At 33.4% G+C, this 19,039-nt stretch overlaps 1 protein-coding gene and 1 long non-coding RNA gene across 13 annotated transcripts in view; one reads left to right on the top strand and one right to left on the bottom strand.

Annotated features, from left to right (window-relative positions):
- Window positions 1-6,156, top strand: part of TRIQK (triple QxxK/R motif containing) — a 102,164-nt gene extending 96,008 nt beyond the window's left edge. For all 12 annotated transcript variants that reach the window (XM_032316245.1, XM_032316244.1, XM_032316238.1 and 9 more), the window contains one exon: window positions 5,050-6,156. In XM_032316245.1, coding sequence (XP_032172136.1) covers window positions 5,050-5,163 — 114 coding nt within the window. In that variant the 3' untranslated portion in view covers window positions 5,164-6,156. The remainder of the gene's footprint in view (window positions 1-5,049) is intronic.
- LOC116575114 overlaps window positions 1-19,039 on the bottom strand; it is a 75,374-nt gene that overhangs the window by 54,441 nt on the left and 1,894 nt on the right. The gene's annotated exons all lie outside the window — the stretch shown is intronic.

The raw sequence follows: 19,039 nt of genomic DNA, 5'->3' as shown, positions 1-19,039 counted from the left end.
TCAAAGGTATAAAATTAAAGTGAATAGTATATATACTTTATTTAAATATTAAAATGTTAAAAGGAGATTTTGGTTTTTATCTGGCAGATGAAAAATCAATTTTTCTAAGTTATAGCTTATAGCAAATGCCAAGGTATTACTACCAGGCTGTAACAGCTGTTGAACTGCCAGATGATATATTTGGTTGTCTTCCAGAATTTGCTATTATGATCACCAAATACTGCCTTCGTTTTACTCTTAATTGCTGATTTTGATCAAGTATTGCCGTGTGATCTGGTATGTTTTCAGAACACAATCCCCTCAGTTAGTGCTGTGTGTCAGTTTTTAATGAAAAAAAAGTTTGTCTTTTTGTTTAAAAGAGAAATGATTAATCTTTTGAAATTTTCTTCTAATTTCACATGAAATTTTATTCATCTTTTAAATTATCTCCATGACATGATATTTCTAAAAACGTTAGGGGTTATTTTCTTTCTTTATTTTACAGTTAGTTACCTGATGATTGTCTTTTATAGTGAGAGCATTATCTGTAATTTTCCACCAAGGCATTATGTCAGTCACTTTTATCTCTTCCAAAGTGGTGTTTTGGTTTTGGGGTTTTTTAAAGAAAGATATTGGGTAGCAAAATCCTCTTGTGGCACAATATAACGAGCAACTATAAATTAGAATTTGAGAAATGTGCAGCCATTCATTTTAATATATATACATTCTCTTTATTTGCCTTTATAATTTTTGTTATTTTAATTTGAGGAAATGACTGTCTTAGTATCAGATAAATCTACCTTATAACACAATTACTTAGTATCTTTTTATAAACAATGCAGAACTTGCTTATCTTTTTTTTGAGAAAAAAGTTTTTCTTAGACTTCATTTATGATTTAATGTATGTACAGAAGTGTTTCTGACATCCAAACATAGGTCCTTTTGAATAAGCTCACTTATCATTTTGATTTGTATACTTGTGAAAAACAAAAACCTTAACTTTAAACATTGGTTATTTTGCTTGAAAAATTATATGAAAAGCCCATTAAAATGATATGAAACTTTTTAGAATCAGAACCATGGATGTGTTTTACATTTCAAATCTGGCATACTAATTAGTTTGCCCTGTCAAACTTTGATTGCCTTGTCATTTTAGCATAGGATTTTAAATAACGAAGTTTCTTTCAGCAATTGCCATTTAATGCTATTTAATTTCCCCAGTGAGTGATTTTATCCATATTGATAATGTCAGAGAAGCAACTAAGGACTAATGAACATCAAACATGTTTGACTCTTATCTAGTTGATTCAGGGTGACCATAATATTATAGTATTTTATCACTTTATTGCTTATTTTTAGAATGAATCATAATTATGCTCTTAAAATAATTTAAATCTATAGAAAATATGAACAGCTGGATGGAATAGAAAAATACCAGCCATGACAACACTGAACAGAGAAGAAAGAGGTCTGGGATCACATTCCTCTTTCCTCTTCCTGTTGCCATGATCTAGCAAAGTCTAAGCTGACATATTTGCAAAAGCGATTATAACATTACCTCAGTTTTCAGAAGAGTTAAATAATACCACAAAAACAGTTAACATTGAACCTAGAACATTGAATTCATTATTAATTGTTAGCTGATTGAGAAAAACACTTCTTTGAATTAGCCATTACTGGTTTGTACAAATAAGACTCCCCTTGGTTGGTTGCATTGGCCCTTAAGATCCCCCACTTCAACTTAGTCAGCATTGTATTATTATATTGCATATTATAAAATGTTCTCAGTTTACTGTGGGGATACTACTATTGCTGTTGTAAAGTTTTCAAAGTATTATCTAATTTTTTAAAAAGATTTTATTTATTTATTTGATGGACAGAGGTCATAAGTAGGCAGTAAGGCAGGCATTGAGAGAGGAGGAAGTAGGCTCTCCGCGGAGCAGAGAGCCCGGTGCAGGGCTCGATCACAGGACCCTGGGATCATGACCTGAGCCAAAGGCAGAGGCTTTAACTCACTGAGCCACCCAGGCACCCCCAAAGTGTTATCTAATTTTAATATACTTCTTATATAGGTTATCTAAATCTTAATCCTTCATTATCTGTTTAGAAATGCTTTAAATATTATAATGTTGTAGAACCTATAGAAAGAATATTACAGTGTTGTAGAACTTATAGAAAGAAAGATGACCAAGAAATGATCACCTGGGAGCAATTTATACAAGAAATAACTTCCAGATTTCAATACCATAAAAATCAAAAATATTGACTGAGATATCTAGGACTGGAGAGGTAAGGAATACACAATATAGTCTTTATGCTCAAAGACTTTTAGTGCCTTTTTGTAAACATATGTTTAGTAATTAAAAAGGTTTTGAGAGAACAGTGCTGATTCAGAATAAGATGTGAATATCAGGGGTGCCTGGGTGGCTCAGTGGGTTAAAGCCTCTGCCTTTGGCTCAGGTCATGATCCCGGGGTCCTGGGATTGAGCCCTGCATTGGGCTCTCTGCAAGGTGGGGATCCTGCTTCCCCCTCCCTCTCTCTGCCTCCCTCTCTGCCTACTTGTGATCTCTGTCTGTCAAATAAATAAATCTTTAAAAAAAAAAAAAAAGATGTGAATATCATTGTTCCAAATTCTAGAACTAATTTCTGGTTATTGAAGGTATTTTATTTCCTATGTCTTACTAATGTAAACAAAATCTTGTGTTTTAAGACCCAGTAATGAGTGCTACCTAAAAAATATTTGCACAACCAATATTTCCTATTTGGTTGTTGTTCAGTTAGATTATTTTTGAAGAATTATGATTTCATTAAACACTTTTTAGAATGTAAATACCCATGTTTCCTAGTATTTAGAAGAAAAAAGATAATTCATATTTGTTAATTAATTAGTTATTTGAAAGGTATAATCAAAAAAAGAATAAATATAAAAAATTCTATTTATTTGTTACATAAGTAAAATATTTAAGTGTCAAACAGATCCTGCTAACAACCTCTTGGGATGAGCCATCTGGAAAAGTTATTTTTCTTCTTTTTTTGTGATTTTGGATGTAAAACTAAAAATGGCCAGAGAGCGGGGGGTCATAAATGCCTAGAGCTAAGTTATGGTTAGTGTCACCAGCATCCTGAAAGCAGTATTTTCAAATTTTATCATTGTTTTAACCCTCTGTACATGCAGTCCCACAATGTTCATCTCCTCAACAGAACAGGGATTTTTTTTTTTTTTTTAAATGATGCTGTTCTCCCCATTCAATATTCTTTAGCCCTACCCCTTCCACCATATATTCAGAAAACCTAATTGAATTAATGGATCCTCTGAAGTTGTATTCTATGAGTATTCTCTGCTTTCTACCCTTAAAACCCATTTTCATGCCTCTGGATATCCTGAAAATGTATAGTGAAGATGATAGAGAGTTTTTTGAAGGGACAAGGAGCAGTTGAAAAGCAGCAGTTAGAGGTGATTATCAAATGAGATGTGGATGATGGCCTCCAATCAAGAGTAAAAACTTTATTCCTGCCTTAAGTTTGTATGAATGGTGACTGCTGTTGAACAGTTTTGTTGTCCACTATACAGAACAGATGGAGTTTGCAGTTGTGTGTCACTTGTTTATTACATCCTCTTAAAATTAGTAGCTGTGTAACCAGATGGGTCTGGGAGCACAGCTGTGGATATAAGAATATAAATGAAACCTGTCTGATGCTGCCATGCCCTTTTGAGGTGCCAAAGTGTTCCGACTGCAACAAAGAAAAACTCACTTTCATTGACATTATAATGATGTATTAGATTTTTTAAAAAATCTTATAAAAATTGTTGACACTGAGTCTATCAGCCCCTTGATTTTTATCAATATTTACTTCTGTAGTTTGGAAATCTAAATAAAGGTACATTTGATGCTAAATAGCTATATAAATTGCCCACTTGTAATTTCAACATCCAGGTAAAAATTTGTTGTTGCTTATAAACCAAATTCATTTTAATGTCTTTTAAAGTTTATTAGATGGCATATGTTGAATTAGTAACTTTACATTCTGATGAAATGTAGAATATATTCATGTAAATACAAATAAATTGCTTCTCCATAAAACAATGCCAGGAATGAGTGTGATACACAATTGAAAATTAAAAAGACATATTAGCCTCTTTAGGATATGGAACTGGCACTAGTTGCTCTTTTTTTTTTTTTTTAATTTCTTTAGCCAAATGATATGTTCACATTGAGAATACTTCTATTGGTATGTGTGTATACTACATACTATATACTTTATACTTCATACTTCATTTATATATGAAGTTTATGGACTTCCTAAGAGATAATAGGATTTTTGCCATAATATATGAAGTAAATTTTTTGGCTACTAGTTTAACATAATTAATATAACCTATATCAAATAACCAAATGAAATATTCAGAATAACCCTTCACAATTCTGATAAATTATACTATGTCTTTCTTCATGAACTGAGATTCTTCAGTTTTGTTCCCCCACATTGTAAACTATAGAATTTAGAGTTTAAATTTAGTTTTAACAAAATAATATTTAATAAAGACTTAGCGAGACATAATTTAGAAACTGGCTATAATAGCAGTTTCTTCCTATAGAAAAAGAAAGATAAATGTTTTAAAATCTGTGTCCTAAAGCTATAACTAATAACAAACGAATTGAAGCAACAAATAAAGTTAAACATACTCAAATAGAGAACAGAAGAACTGTGTAGGCACAAACTACACTGCTTGCACCCAACATCTTGATATCCAAACTATGCAAATATATCAGAATTGTAAAGTTAAATTTTATTTTAGAAATTTTACTATTACAAATTATATAGAAATAATAATAGAAATGAGTCATCCACTGATGTCCTTATCATTGCAGTCAGTATTGTCAAGTACACAATAAATTGCTTTACTAAATGACAAGAAGAGTTAAACAAAAAGATGTGATTAATTAGGTTCAAATTATTATTCTAGGTGATGGAATTATATAGCTATTTTCTCTGATGAAACTTATGACATGAACCAGTCTCTTTTCATCAATTTCAAACATACCTTTTTTTTTTTTTCCCCTCCTTAGGAAGTTGGCCTCGTACTAGCAGCTATATTGGCCCTCCTACTGGCTTTCTATGCTTTCTTTTATCTCAGACTGTCCACAGACGTTGACCCTGATCTGGAACGAGATGAAGATTAGCTGAACAGCAATCAATGCATTAAAGGGAAATAATTTTATAAAAGCATCCCTTGGGACCAACACTTTCTAAAGTACTGAAACTGGAATATTGAATTCTTTCTGCTGGTATTTTCAGTTTTGAGAAATATCTTTTTAAATAGTTGCATAGGATATCAAAAAAAGAACCTTACCTAGCAATGTAGTATAATGTCTGCTACCGGATACTTTTATAAATCTTTCTACTTTGACAGGCAACCTATTCATGGTGCATTTAGATTAAATGGAAAACAGATCCTAAATTCTTCGGATGTCTTAGCCAATTTATGTGTATAACTCCGTCACTTCAGATTACTAAATCTATTTTTGTTCCGTATACATCGTAAGTAAAAGTATATATCCTCATTTACAGAAACATTCTCAAATCACATTCAGAGCCTAAGAAGGAATGAAAAGTCATGGGAAATTTTTCATTTTACAAAGAAGCCCTGCTTTCTTTCCAGACATATTTTATATCATTAGAGAGACTATCTGCCATACATCTACAGTAATCTTTTTCCTTCTTTGCCAACTGTTCAGCGCACATGTGCTCCATCAGAAATGGCACCTGGATGACAGAAGCTCAAAGAGTCACATATGTCTGTAAAATAGAGTTCCTTTCCTCTTGGGCTGTCTGAACTGGTGTAAATAGAAAGTTCAGTTGATCTTGATTTTAATTAACTTATTATTGTATTAATATAAACTTGGAATTCTATTTTAATTATGTTGTTCAGGCTGCTTGCAGTATCAGTTTGCCCTTCTTGTTAGGGAGGTATGTAACAATCTGTCATTTACTTGTGCAGTTTTGTTTTTTTTTTTTTTCACACAACAGTAACGGAAGTCCTACCTACTCAGAATAATTTTCTTGGATTGCCTCCTAAACCTAAACAATACAAAGTTGGTTTACAAAATTACATTTTGTCTCTTGAGAGTTACTCAATTACAACTGTTTTGTGAAAAATAAATAATAGATGAAAATACAGGTCTCACATTACTTGCATTTCTAATTTTTTTGTTTATTTAAGTTTTTAAGATATTTTGCATTTGTTGGAGTATAACAATCAATATATTCAATATTTTTACCAGTAATGGATTTTTTAAAAATATTTTTAGAACATATGAATACATAAAGCTTAGAAAATGGGAAAATATGTGTCCACATCAGAGTTGTTAGCTACTATCTTATATAAAGAAGTATAAAAAATTAATAGTTAGAAACAAATGCACAAAGTGCTTTATATCATATACATTGTATTTATGAATAGCAAATAAAATGTAAAGATTGTTTCCATATTTTTCCAGAGAAGAAAGCTTTGATGAATACACTCAATGTTCTGTGAGACTTTTGCAAATAGTTGAATATGACTGTGTAGCTTTATGTTCTGTAGAATTTTTCCAAGTAGCATAATTTATTTCATCAATGTGAAAACAGCCCAAAGTTCCCATATCCTCACAGATCATTTATGCCAAACATCTGAGGGCAAAATTTAGCCAGTGTTATTTACTGGATTCTACCCCTTGAAATCACAAACTCATGAGACAGACCAAGAGTTCTTATACACTCACCACAGCAGACCAATCCAAGTGGCATTTTTAGGAAAGGTTGCAGCATTTAATGCCATGTGGTATGTCTGTTCGTGAAGTGGGTGGCAAGGGAATATCCAAGCTGGCATTTTGGATATGATGGGCCTTTTCCTTTCCTGAGTGACATGCCACATGTCAAGAAATACTGCTTTTCCCCCACTCCTATCACATTTACGTGAACAATTTTCATTTAGTTACTTTACCTCCCATATGGTGTCAAAAACAGTCATATTAAATAAAGATTATTTCTAATTTCAGTAGTAATTTAAATGAGAAGATATGTAATAATTGTTTATTAGATACCTATCCAAGTGAAATATAACAGAATTTATAGTATTTAAAATAGATGAATATTCTCTTGGAAATGTCTGAAAATCCGTTACCCTGAGAAAAAATATTACTGTTCCCTTCTGTTCTTGAGGTATTTCTCTTGAGGAGAGAGGTTGTTTCTGATAGTAGTAAGTATTAATCTATACATAGTATAATTATAAGCTAGTTTGATTACCTCATTTTATCAATACCTTCAGTATCTGGCTAGTCCATTTGTGTAAATAACTTATGGTGGCTCCAGAGAACCATAAGTCCCAAAGGTCCAACTCTGATTTTAATAAATTCTGGGTAAACTGAGACAATATATGTTTATACAACACTGTTTTCATGAAATGCAAATTTTTCAAATTCACATTAACTGGGAAGCGGCCTGTAGAGAAATTCCAGATTGAAATCTGGTTTGAATCTTTGAAGCTAGAGAGATGATATCTGGCCTACATTTTCAGGGGACCACACTTCTAAATAGTGTGTGGTGTTTGGCATATATCTAAGACTAGCACCAGACACAAATTTTAGGTGTGGGTTTTTCTCCTCCAATAATTCACTGCTCAGAGTAATTCAGAAGACAAAAACAGAAAAATTATGACTTTTCAGAATGTTAGAATTTATTTGCTAACTATACTCTGCAGGCTAAATTTCAGCTAATGCAGCAGACTTTACATACAACCTGTGGAATACTGTGAATGAAGCTTGAAGAGTTGCTGGTTCTTATTTTGAATGCAAAATAAATATTGATTTATTGAGAGGAGATATTGTAAAACTATAACCTCATGCAGGATTTCTTTTAAAACAAATGAACAAAAAGCCTATCATTGTGCCACTATAGAGTTTGTTGTTTTAAGGTGACAAGTACTTGAAGATTTTCTGTCTTTTCAATTTTTCCAAAATACTTCTATCCAAACAGTGATAGCAAGATCATGAAAGTATGTTCTTATTCATTTATGTAATTCCAGTAGTGTAGTGATCTGCACATATTTAATAAATGCATGTCAAAATTTAAGTTAATTTCTTTTAGTATTCTCAGAGTCTGGTACAGTTGCTGCATGTAACAGATGATCAAAAATTATTTGCGTTTAATAAATAAAACTTAGAAATCACTATATTGATCAACTCAACATTTAGCATTTATGATCATTGAATGTCATGGGACAAATATATGTTTCATCCTGTTCCTTTTTAAGATCAAGACAACTAGTGTTAAATTTGCTGTAGAACAGAAACACTGCTGTTTTCTGGGTAATCAAATATGTTATTTTTATCTTAGTATTGTTGAAAACCACACTCAGTGTTTTTAATTTAACTTATATACATCCTCACTCCCAACAACAAAAAAAAAAACCACTAAATTTTTATTATTATGCTTACATTTATGTGAATACTAAAGCACTATATCTTCCAAATTCTAAAATGATATAGTTGGTGATAATTCAGTAGAGTAAGTTTTGATTTATTTAGATGGGCTTCAGAAATAAAATTTCCAGAAATTAAACTTAGAGAATTTTCATGTATTTCATCCCTAATGTAAGGTTGTTGAGCCAGAGACTAGACTATCTAAAGTATGTACACTTACCTTGGGATTCTCTGGGGAGATTCCTACCATTTCACCCTTAGCGGCACTGCCTTCCTTTATTAGAATTGCTCCGATGCAGCCAGGATAGAATGTATGTTTGCTAGATTTTGTTTCATTGACATCATCTATTGAGAGTATCATATGGTTCTTGTTCTTTCTTTTATTGATGTGCATATCAAGAATCAGTGCAACCCACAGTAAAAAAAAACAAACAAACAACCCCCGCCCCAAAAAAAAAACCTAGCAGAAGAATTCAGTGCCAACAGAAACATTCTTAGTATTTTATTTTGTATTTGAGCGATGCAGGTAGGTATAAAGGGAACTGGGAGAGTCACTCAAAGAACTATAACAGTGTGGAAATATCCATAGTGGGCCAGTAAATTCATTTAAAACAATTGAACTGCTGCCCTATTCAGCAGAGTGCCTCATTCTTAAATAATTTTTTTTTATCCTTAGCAACAGACATGAAATCCTTATTTCAAGAAAAATAAGATACTTTACATGCCAAAAGATTTTTTGATGACAGTACTCCCTCCTATTCTTCATTTTTTAAAACAACAACCAAATTGGTGGGGAGGCAGCCAAAATTTGAGGTACCAATGCCTCTCGAACAGATGTCGCACCATTATTTTTTAGCTCGTTTAGATGAATAAACATGTTAAACTGTGAAGTATTACATTTTAGATTTTTTCATTAAAAAAAGAGACAATCTGTTTACTGTCCTAATTGAGACAACAATCCTTGTGGTTGCCAGTTTTGGCAGTCATAACAATGAACTATAAATATTTGAACCAACCAAGTAAATGGTGACTATAAAGGCTATAGCATGTGTAAAGTTCTGTTTTCATGGGCACCCATCTTAGTATGCCTTTTTTTTTTTTTTCTGACTTCTTCAAATACAATTGTGTAAATCTGAAGTTTCATGGTAAGCCTAAAAGAAATTGATTTCAGTATCTAATTTCGTTCTAGTTTATTATCCTTTTTAGCGTTCAACTACCCATCTGCTTGTAACAAATTGCTTCTGCAGTTGCTCTACTGAATGTGACAAGGCAGGTCTTCATTGCATTGCCTTCTCTGTGCATCCTAGGATAACACAAAAAATCAGGGCTTTTTTTCTTGTTTTTTTTTGTTGTTGTTGTTGTTGTTTGTTTGTTTTTTATAAACTGAGGTTAAAGACATTGTAAGTCTCTTAAATTACAGCAACTAGTTTTTTTAAGAGAAGGTTTTATAAATAAACCATGTCGAGATAGAATTCTGGCTGTAATGTCCATGAGAAGGAGGTCACAGTCTTAGCTGCAATAGGATGTTTTGCATGAAGCACTGGCATGTGAGAAGTTGATAGACCAAAGAGAAGTAATTTACACAAACAATCATTTATTACACTAGTTCCCAAACATTGGTGATCCAGATAGCGAACGCCCTTGTAGACATTTTTGAGTACCATTGCTTCCTTTTCTACCCTTCACATTCTCCTTTATCTGCCCCAATTCTAAACTCTAGGCAATCTCTAACATTTCCTTTTTCAGTTTGTATGAATCTCACTTGTATGTTAAGTCGCACTTAACTATGTACTTACCATATTAACTGCCTCCACTCTTTTTACTTAGAATCAAGACTATTTTCCCACTCTCACTCCTCACCCCTTTTTCTTAATCACTGGCCACATGCATTACACAAAACTAGAGAAGAGTGTAATGAACCTCAGTATACCCATCACCTAGAGTCAACAATTACCAATATTTTCCCACTCTTTTGTTTCTCCATTTGTATGTGTGTGGTTTTTTATTGTAACCTGAGATATTTTAAAAATAAACCTCAAATAAGGTGACATTTTACCTATAAATATCTCAGTATACATCTCTGACAAGAACTTTCATTTTTTTGTTTGTTATTTGTTGTTTTTTTCTTGCATTACCAAGAAGCTATTATTAAAGCTAATAGGACTAGTTATTTCTTCAAATCATTTAATACCAAGTCCATATTAGAATGTCCCAAATTTCTTCAAGATACCTATTTATAATAGGCTTTGAATAAAGATGTGTACTACATTTTATTGTAAGCCTCTTAAATTTTTTTTATTCTATAGCAAACCTCTTTTTCTTTAATGCCACTGATTTGCTGAAGAAACCACAATATTTGTCCTCTTGGATTTCTAATATTTTAGACTTGGCTATTTTCATTTTGTTATTTATTTTATACCTCTATTTTTCATAATTTTTATACAGTAGGAGTTAGATCTTAGACTAGATTAGATCCAGGTAATTCCGTTATTGTTATTTGTTTATTTTTAAGGCAACAGTATGTCATAGTACTTAATGAGATACATCACTTCTGGTTGTCTCATTTATAATGATGGTGAAATTTACCAATGGGTTCATGTGCTAGTAACCTCTTTCCCTCCAGAATCAACATTTTGCCTGGGGCTTTTAGCATCTATTTATAATTATTCCCTAGATCTATTATCTCATTTGACATTACAAAATGACAATTTTTAAAAAATTTACTTATTTTTTTTTCAAGAGAGAGTAAGAGAGCATGTGCACAAGTGAGATGGAGGGGTGGGACAGGAGAGGGAGAGAGAGAATCATAAGCAGACTCCATGCCCAGCACAGAGCTTGCCCTAGGACTTTGTCTCAGGACCCCGAGATCATGACCTGACTTGAAATCAAGAGGCAGATGCTTAACTGACTGAACCACCCAGGAGCCCCAGAATGACAATTTTCTATCAGTCCTTCAGCATTTAGGTGAAATTGTTAATACAAAACAAAACAAAAAACTGAGAAATTTAATCAACTATTCGGTTACCTTAGAATATGGCTCATAACAGGAAAGGAAGGATAAATACTTGAATCTTTGCCTTTACCAAATTTCAGAGTAATAGGTTAGCACTCTCTAATAATTACCAATAGAGATTTGCCATTGTTGTTCCTGTTGTAGCTTTTATTACCACTATAAAGCCATAGATTTTATATATGTAATGTGTGTTTCAACCCATTGCAATCATCATCCTTTTTAGTACTGAAATACAAATTCCAGTACCATGCTCTATATTAAAGGTATTATCATTAAAATCATGAAAGTTTTATGCTTTTATATGATTTTATGTTTTTCTAAAAATAATAGACAATGCAATCAGACTTTTTAAAACAGTTGGAATAAGTAGGAAATGTGGAAAAAGACTATAGATTGCAGATTATATGATTAACTGGAAAACTAATGAGATATTGAGTAAGATTTATATAACATGGCCCATTAGAAAACTATGTGAAAATTAATAGCTCTATCTAATAATTACAATAGTTAGCTAAATATTATAATATAAAAATATATCTTATAATCACAATCAAAACTGAATTGTCTAGAAAAAAATCAGCAAGAACTATCAAGAGTCTTCATTGGAAAAAAGACCTTACAGAGTAAGATAATCAAACTTTAATAAAAAAGAAACCAACTGTCTCCCTGGATGAGATGATTCGATATTATACAAATTTAAACTTTTTTTCTAAATTGGAAAGAGAAAAGAGAACCTTAATCCACCAGATATTAAAGTGTATTATAAAGTTATAATAATTAAAATAATCTTACAGTCAGGGAAAGTAGACAAAGCAATAAAATGTGCAGTCTGGAAATAGATCCAAATATAAATATTCACTTAATGTAGCCTGTAAGTCATGAAGATGGAAAGATAGATTACTTATTAAACATATTAAAACAATTGAGTATCCATTTGGAAATTAAAAGATGCCTATACCATGACTTAAAACGATTAATTTCTGATGGAATTTATTATTTCTAAATGAAAAAAACCCATAAAAATTATTAGAAGAAACTACAGCATTTTTAAAATCTCAGTATAGAAATTATTTCTAGGCATTGATTCATGAGTCAGAAATCATAAAGGAAATACTGTTGGATTATAACACATTAAATTAAAATCTAACACAAAACCCAGCACTCAGTGTTAATTAAAGATGTGAGGAAACAGTCTCTTTCATACACTGCTTGGGGGAATGGTAATCTCACACACTTTCTGGAAGGCACTTTTGCAGTGTACTTTAAAAGTCTAAAATTTCATATATACTTTAGTTGCTTCCATATCTCTTTAGAAATTCTTTCAAGATAATAATGCCTGTCGTGTGCAGAAGTGCACAAAGTATTTTAACCATAGCTTTGTTCATAACCTCAAAAAATCTGAAAGTGATGAGAGTGTCCAACATAAGGGTCTTTTTGAACAAGTTGTGTTACATCTATTAAATAAAGTGTGATGGAATCATTAAAATAATATATAATTATAACTATTGATATGGAGAAAGGTGAAGAAGCACTTAAAAATAGGATACATATGATAGGATTCTGTTTTGCTTGAATGTATGTCTGTGTGTGTTTATGTCATGTGGACACGTGAGTGCACATGTGTATAGTTGAAGAATATTTAGGAAGAAGTAAAAACTATTTCTGGATATTGGATTATAAGTGATTTTTACTTCTTTCTATTGAGTGAATCAATCTCCACTCTACAGAGAGGACTGGAAAGACAAGTGTTTTAGTGAGCTATATCATGAGCCCAGACAACTGGTAAACTTGTCCATTTTATTTCCATTATGTTCTTCTATTTTTCATTCACTTAATAACCACTAAGCACCTTTATCAGGTATTGATAAGTCATCTTTCAAATTCCTCCTCTATACACAATGTAAGTAGTATAGAAAAAGGCAGTTCAGCCTTTTTCATAGTGAGAAATTCAGAACGTTTCAGAAAGGAACTTATATTTAAGTTTATTCATTTTCGTTCAAAAAATATTTATTGAGCATTTGCCACCTGGCAGAACTGTACTTTACCCTTGCAAAAAAAATCCATGAACATTTCAAACAAGAAAGAAAAAATAGTACTCTGGGACGCCTGGGTGGCTCAGTTGGTTAAGCAGCTGCCTTCGGCTCAGGTCATGATCCCAGCGTCCTGGGATCGAGTCCCACATTGGGCTCCTTGCTCTGCAGGGAGCCTGCTTTTCCCTCTGCCTCTGCCTGCCATTCTGTCTGCCTGTGCTCGCTCTCCCCGCCCCCCCCCGATAAATAAATAAAATCTTTAAAAAAAAAAAAAATAGTACTCTTCCCCTCATGACCTATGACTTGAGAGATGGTGATAGTTTCATCAAAGAAAAAAAGAGAGTGAAAAAGGTATTCCAAGTAAGAGAAAAGCCAATGAAAATGTACAAAGATGACATATTAGTTCTTGGCCCATATGTGGTATAGTCCCTTTGTGCTCATTGTTAACATTCTTTCCTTCCTCTGCCTAAAACCATTGTCTCTTATTTAATCTGGAAAATGCCTACATATCTATCCTTCAAGATTTATTTATTCCCAGATAAATCCCCAGACTTTCCCCACAGAAGCCCCCCAACCCCGCCCACCCAAGGCTGAGTTAGGTGATTATTTTCTTACATAGAATCTATTCCATGATTATCCATTTATGTGTCTCTTAACTGGAATCTGAGGTGTTTAAGGAAGGCACTCTGGGTTTTTTTGCTTTATCTTAAATGCCAAGTGCTGCACTAGACTCATGGTTTATTCCACAGTAAATATGTTTGAATAAGTACTACACCTCATTCCCATAGATCAGGCTTTCTCAACTTCAGCATTATCGACATTTTGGGCCAGCTAATTCTTTGTGTGGCAATCTTGAAAGTTGCAGTGTATTTAGATGCTGATATGGAACTAGATGCTGGTAGCACCTCCTCCTGCCCTAGTTATAGTTGGAGGAGGTCATCAAGGAGATGTGACCCCTGATTGATCCTTGAGCTGCTGGATGGGGTGGTGGTGGTGGTGGTGTATAATAAGTGAAGGCCCCTCAGGCCAGCCCCTGTTGTTGGAATGTACTTCTGCCCCCAGCAAGTTTTCACCACTGGAAGCCTTCGTTTTCAAGGTGGCAACTTCAACAGAGCCATGTGGGCAGTATACTGACTGAATCCAGGTAAGGCCTCTTTATAAATTTTGTAGATTTCGCACCACTGCCCAGATAAGCCTTGTGTTTATTCCCTTGCTTATTAAACCCGCCTTTTTCCTCCAGCTCCCCTTGCCAGCTGTGTCTGGGGGCCTGCTTCAGATTTCACTGGAGAAGCTGCCGAGTTATGACAACCAAAAATGTCTCCAGACATAGCAAAGTGTTCCCTGGGGTCAGGAAGATTCCCAGCTGTACCCCTGAGAACCACCACTGCCCTAGAACTATGAAAAACACAGTTGCATTGAGAACAGGGTGGAAACGAGGAGGTATGGGAAGGGACTTCCGAGTTACTTCAAGTCTTTTTCCAGAGGCATTTATTTTTTAACTCCAAACACTCCTAGCTGTATACAAATTGTTGACTCAAATCTTGTAGTCATTCTGGTGGGTGGCTGGCAGGGGGAGGGCACAAGAGATGTTTGAACTTGAGCCGCCCATCTGCTGCTCAAATCCCTGGTGCGTTAGTTTTCTCAAAGGAAAGGGAGAAGGACTTTAAGATAGTTCTGTTATCAAACAATCTAGAATTCTTTAAAAGATTTTATTTATTTATTTGACAGAGAGAGACACAGCTAGAAAGGGAACACAAGCAGGGGAAGTGGGAGAGAGAGAAACAGGCTTCCCACAGAGCTGGGAGCCCAATATGGGGCTCGATCCCAGGACCTGGGATCATGACCTGAACCGAAGGGACACGCTCAATGACTGAGCCACCCAGCCGTCCCACAATCTAGAATTTCTTTTTTTCAAGAAATTTTAAACACATTGTAAGACAAAACTCCTAAAGCAGAAAAGGATGGCTCTTCCACCTCCTATTATTTATTTATTTACTACTAACAAAACACATTTGGTTCAGCTAGACATTTTATATGTAGGTGATAGCTAAATAATGAGCCTTGAAACAGATACATAATTCTTGAGTAATCAGAAACTTTCAATGTATAAATTCTTTTTCATGGAAGCAGGGTTTGATCCCCATTTTCTCTAGTTTTGAATGTGAAATGACTCCTAATTTTAAAAAAGCACTTATATGTACATGTATATTTTGAGAGATATGAATGGAATAAATGCCCATTTAACTAGTGCCCAGGTTACTGACATTTCATATTGTCTGGCTATTTTACATTTTGCCTTTTTGAAGAATGTATGAAGATGTTTCACTTTAAAATTTAATTTTCCTGATCATTTTTATTGTTTCACCATTAGTTTTACTGTTGATCTCTTAAGCTCTCTAAGGATTCTCTGCTGTCGTCTATAAGTTGATACTTTATGCTATTCTTATCCAATCCTTATTGTTTGGGTTTTCCCTCTAAACCAAGAATTATTTAATAGAAATTTAAAAAATATATGTGTCTACAGGTAGAATAGCCTGTTATTTAAATTTTAATTTTTAAGTTCAAATTTTACTGCACAGTAATCAGTGCTGCTTGTGTTATTTCTATTTTATGGAACTTGCTCCTGTTTTCTATTTGACCTAATATATACTTACTTTTTGTGAGGGATTCATGTACACTTTAAAAAGTGGTATATTCTATTATAGTATTACTTTCAATATTAGTACACAAAGTCTACTTTATGCTGTACATATCTTCAACTTACTTGTTTTCCATCCATTTGACTTGCCTTATGCTGAGACTGGTACATAAAAGGTTTTTTTTTTTTTTTTTTTTTTAAGGTATTTATTTGTTCTTGCATCTGCTGTAGTATTTGCTTTTGAACACGGTTGCTCTGTTATTTGGCATATTGATATTCATAGACACTATGTCTTTATTGTGAGTTTTGGCTTTTAGCATTATAGAGTATTTTTGAGAGTATTTATAGAGTATTTTTGGTACGTTTTGGCCTGAATTCTACTTTTTTTTTTTTTAAATATCCATACTGATGTGGGAAACAAAGGCAGAAGGAAATGTAGATAAAATTAAATGTCCTTATAACCTGCTGCCTGTTGATAAATACTTGAGGCAGGCCGAATATAATCTTCCTCCAGGAAGCTCTCAATTTGTCTTAATGTTAATGCCTTGCTAGAGGGAAAAACAACTTGGTTTGACAACAGCAAGGCCTCTAGTATCTGGTGAGTCTTCTTTACATATGAAAATCCCTTTGGAACTTCCCTTATCTTTGCTTCCCCCCACCCCAAACTATATAATCAGTTGCCCCTCCTAATCCTAGTGCAATAGGGAGCAGCAGCCTTTGCCTAGCTCTTTCTGCCCTCTGATCCTGTCCCTTGCTTTAATTAAACCACCATTTTGCACTGAAGATGTCTCAAGAATTCTTTCTTGGCCTTTGGCTCCGGACCTCAGCATCAGACCTCATATATATTCAAAAACTACATCAAATATCACACTTCCTGCCTTGTCATAGTTTTGTTTTCCTGATTTGTCTTTTCCCACACCTCTGATTTCAACACTTTGAATCCCTGTATGTGAGGTGGGACCCTTGCATAGAACCATAGAAGTGATATTTGCTTCATGAGCCAATTAGGAATTTTTTTCTTGTAATGAATAAGTCAAGCCCATTCACAGTTTTTGATGTGGCTAATATATTGGTATCAATTCTGTATATAATTTTATATAATAGTAACCCTATTAATTCTGTTATATAGGCTGTGTTTCTCTGATATAGCTCTGCTTTAAAAAAAAGATTATTTTGGTATTTTTGAACATTGGTATTGGTATTTAGAGGTTTCTCTTATACTTTTTTTGCACTTGAAAACATTTTTATAAAAAACTCTTTTAATCTGTGGATTAAAATGTCCATCTTACATGATATCCTTGATTTTCATTCACTGCCTATAAAATAATCCATAATCTTACTTTATTTTCTTCTTTGTCTTTTCCTTCAACTTCAAGGTGTTTTCTTTTTAATTTGTCAGAGTATATCATAGGTAACACATAATACGTACACACTACTCTTCCTTACAGTCTTGCCACTACCTTCCTTTTAGGCATTTAATTCTTAATTTAACTTTAAAATTAAATCTATGAAATGCTTATCATCTGTTCTTTTGCCAGAATTCTTCAGCTTAGGTCCTAGTTTAATGAAGCTCATCCAAACAAGGAACGGCTCATGGGTAAAGTATTCTGTGGCTTCATAAAACTTTAAAAGTGTTCTTCTGTTGCCTTGACACTTGAAGGGAAGTTGGCTGTTTCTAAAATACTTGGCTTGCAAGTTCTTTCCTTGAATCCCTTTAAAATGTTGTTTTCCACTGTTGCTTTGTTTTGTATGTTGCACCCAAGAACTTTGATGCCTATTTTTTTTTTTTAAATAGTGATTGCAAGTAATTTGTTCTTACTGTCTGTATACCCTGAATGTTTTTCTTTATCTTTAAATTCATACTGTTTCTCTAGGATATGTCTTAGATTTTGTTTTTGAGTATTTAAAGACACACAGTGGGCCCTTTGAATGTGTAAAAATGATTACTTTGTCCTGAGAAGTTTTCTTTGATTTTGGTTTTACATATCAGTTATTGTATGTTTTGTTTACCTCCTTCAAAGACTTCAATTCTATGTATGTTGAACACTCTTTGCATATCTTCTCTTTCAGCCATTTTCTCTTTGACCATTATACTTGTTACCTTATCTCATTTTTATCCTCTTGGTTTTCTTGCTTTTCTTCAAAGTACCTTATTCAGTTTCACTAGAATCTATTATACCTTGGATTCCTTTTAATTTATTCTTTATTTCTGAGGTGGACTTTTTTTTTACTTTCTTTACTGATCTCAATTTAACTCTTAATGATTTACTTTCTTTTTTTCCCACTTATGCACTTAGTTTAAAAATTTCTGATCTAAACCTGGTGATTCACAGACCTGTACCCCTGGGGATAGAGTATTATGCCTCCATCAGAAAGGATGAATACCCAACTTTTGTAGCAACATGGACGGGACTGGAAGAGATTATGCTGAGTGAAATAAGTCAAGCAGAGAGAGTCAATTATCATATGGTTTCACTTATTTGTGGAGCATAACAAATAGCATGGAGGACATGGGGACTTAGAGTGGAGAAGGGAGTTGGGGGAAATTGGAAGGGGAGGTGAACCATGAGAGACTATGGACTCTGAAAAACAATCTGAGGGTTTTGAAGGGACGGGGGGTGGGAGGTTGGGGTACCAGGTGGTGGGTATTATAGAGGGCACGGATTGCATGGAGCACGGGGTGTGGTGCAAAAATAATGAATACTGTTATGCTGGAAATAAAAAAAAAAATTAATAAAAAAAAATTTCTGATCTTATTTATATCTATATCCACACCTATTCCTATCTTCATATCTACATCTAATCTCCAAATGCTTATTTGAGGATTTCCAAATCAGTGAAAAATTTTGTGAGAGTACTCTTCTGTTTTGTAGATTTTTCTTTATTATTTTCTTTCTTTTCTTCTTTGGTAGGGAA

Source organism: Mustela erminea, chromosome 16 (genome assembly GCF_009829155.1).
Source record: "Mustela erminea isolate mMusErm1 chromosome 16, mMusErm1.Pri, whole genome shotgun sequence".
In the NCBI taxonomy this organism is placed as follows: domain Eukaryota; kingdom Metazoa; phylum Chordata; class Mammalia; order Carnivora; family Mustelidae; genus Mustela; species Mustela erminea.
This window is presented reverse-complemented; position numbering and strand designations above follow the sequence as displayed.